The sequence below is a fragment of the Tigriopus californicus genome, chromosome 10 (assembly GCF_007210705.1).
Source record: "Tigriopus californicus strain San Diego chromosome 10, Tcal_SD_v2.1, whole genome shotgun sequence".
Classification (NCBI taxonomy): Eukaryota; Metazoa; Arthropoda; class Copepoda; order Harpacticoida; family Harpacticidae; genus Tigriopus; species Tigriopus californicus.
In genome coordinates this window covers 15,695,699-15,698,063 of record NC_081449.1, presented here as the reverse complement: position 1 = coordinate 15,698,063, position 2,365 = coordinate 15,695,699, and the positions used below count along the sequence as shown (strand labels likewise).

The 2,365-nt window shown below is 43.2% G+C and overlaps 1 protein-coding gene across 1 annotated transcript in view; it reads right to left on the bottom strand.

Annotated features, from left to right (window-relative positions):
• LOC131888961 (uncharacterized) overlaps positions 1 to 253 on the bottom strand; it is a 2,452-nt gene extending 2,199 nt beyond the window's left edge. Inside the window, exon 1 of the mRNA XM_059237931.1 lies at positions 25 to 253. Coding sequence (XP_059093914.1) covers positions 25 to 248 — 224 coding nt within the window. The 5' untranslated portion in view covers positions 249 to 253. The remainder of the gene's footprint in view (positions 1 to 24) is intronic.
• Between the last annotated feature and the right edge of the window lie 2,112 nt (positions 254 to 2,365).

Genomic DNA, 2,365 nt, shown 5'->3' with positions numbered 1-2,365 from the left:
GCGCTGGAGGAGCCTCCGGCGGAGGTGGCGGGGGCGGTGATCCGTTTGGAAGGAGGCTGACTCGTCTGGCCTCGGCCTCGTTTCTTGTCCTCGAGGATCTCGTGCTTGGTGCGGAGATGGTTGCTCAGGGCCGACGTGGAGGAGTGCGTGCGTCGCAGCACCTTCATGCACAACTTGCACACGGCCGATTCCGGGTCCAGGTTCTCAAAGTAGTCCCACACGAACGAACGGTTCGAACGATTCATCATGGATGGCGCGGGTGGGTGCGGCTACAGGCTGGATTCACTCGGGTCACCCACCAACCCTCTATCGTTCGATGGATTCAGCCTCGTTCAGCGGGGCACCACAAACACTCCAGAGAACACAGAGGACAAATCGGGGAAGAACACTTGATGGACTCTTATTCACTCGTTCACGTCTCGATGGTTCCTCGGCTCATCACCCATCGATCAATCGGATTTCACCTGCCTTGGTTTTGAAAACGAACCAGGTTGGATCATACACACTAAAGGGCTACGTAGATAGAGATATGACACTTCAAACATGAGTGACTTTTGTTTGGAACACATTTCAGCTGCCAGTGTGCGGTGTGTGCGGTGTGCACGGTGTGCACCCCGAGAAAAAGCGGCAAATTCAAATTAATGATGGCTGAATGTCAAGTACGTTCCGTTCCGTTGGCATGTGCTTTGACAACATATGTGATATTTACTGTGGTCCATTTAATAATTAACCTCACACATGTTTCGGTTGGATGGTGCATAAATGCCCAAATCACGATTCATAGAACAACGGATTTCAAATCAATATCTTGACAATTTGTTGATCAATGTTCTGCCATACGCTTCAATTTCAATTGGGATTCACGTCACAAAATGCGAGCAAAATGTAAACAAGGTCTGTCATTGGTTGAAAGTGCGGGTAAGCAAAGTCGAAGGAGCAATCAGAGCAATAACTGTCAAAGTAAAAAAAGGCGGAAAATTCAAACTGATCGAAAATCGTCATTTTTCAAGGTCGAAGTTTCACATGTTCCAGTCAATATTTTTGTCCAAAAATGTTACTACGTAGGAAATCAGATCGGTTCGAAGTTATAAGAAAAGAAGGGACTAAGAAAAACATACAGAAAGAAGAACATGAAAAACAGAGTAAAGCAAATATTTTCAGTGTTAATTTGTTATGTTTACTAGAAAATGGGAAACGACTTCAGGAATGGGAGGAAAATTAATCAGTTTAGAATTGTATTTGGTGCTTGGAGTGTTTTGATGAGATTGAGCGGCTGATAACCGTAATACAAAATAAAAATAAAAATCATTTCTTAGGATTTTGGTTGGCATACATAGCAATTCTCGAGTTTGCACGGAGCGATAGAGTACTTCTGTAAGACATAATCTCTAATTGTTTGGGTGAATTTAATTCTGGTTAGATCGATGCCTGGAGGGTTGAAATTATTCCACTCGTTGGGAAAAGCAAAGTTCGGAAGTCTTTGTAAAAGTCCCGACTTGGCAACTGGAGTAATTGGTCTCCAAGCGCCAAGCCGAGGATTATTTTTCCATTTGAAAATATTGATGCATGGTGGAAGTTCTTGCAAGCACGACTGCCTCATCACTTGAACGATTTTAAGCGTGCGCAAATCTTGCAATTTTAAGAGCTTGGACTCATGAAACAAAGATTCAGTGTGAGAAAACCACCAAGAAATATTTATCCAGCGTATAGCTCTTTTCTGGAGTATGGACAAGATCTTCAGTTTCGTACTTTGGCCATAAAATTCAATACCGTACTCCAAGACACTGCGGATAAGTCCATTATAAAGTTTATTCCTTGACTTTCGTCTTTTCACCAGGACTCTTTGCCAAGAAAGGCTTGGAGTGCTTGATTGGTCGTTCATAACCATCATCTTTCATCACTTCCGACAACTCTTTCGTATCCCCAGATTTAAGGCCTTTGATCACAATTTTGTTTCTTGCGTTTCTTATCTCTTGTTGTTTTTCCAATAAGTCAATCCTCTCGGACGTCTCTTCCATTTGCTTCAACATCACCAAAGACGTCTTCAACAGTCGAACAATAACAGACATTGCCTTTTTGGTCTTTTCCTCACCGATGTCCTTGGCAAGTGATTCCAGTTCTTGAAGGCACTGGATTGCTTCCTCCTTGGTTTCTGTTGGGTTTCTTCCATCTCCACCGATATAACTTTTGATTCCTTTCGAGGCGCAAGGATTTCGTCCAACATACTCGTAAACTTAGTAGGCGATTTCTTGCTACTCCGAGTTGCTTTTTTCATTTTGATGAGTCTTGGCTCTGGATGTCTCAGTTTTAAATGGAGAGCTTGATTTCGCACGTCTGCACTCTTTGAGATCTGATTACTGAATAG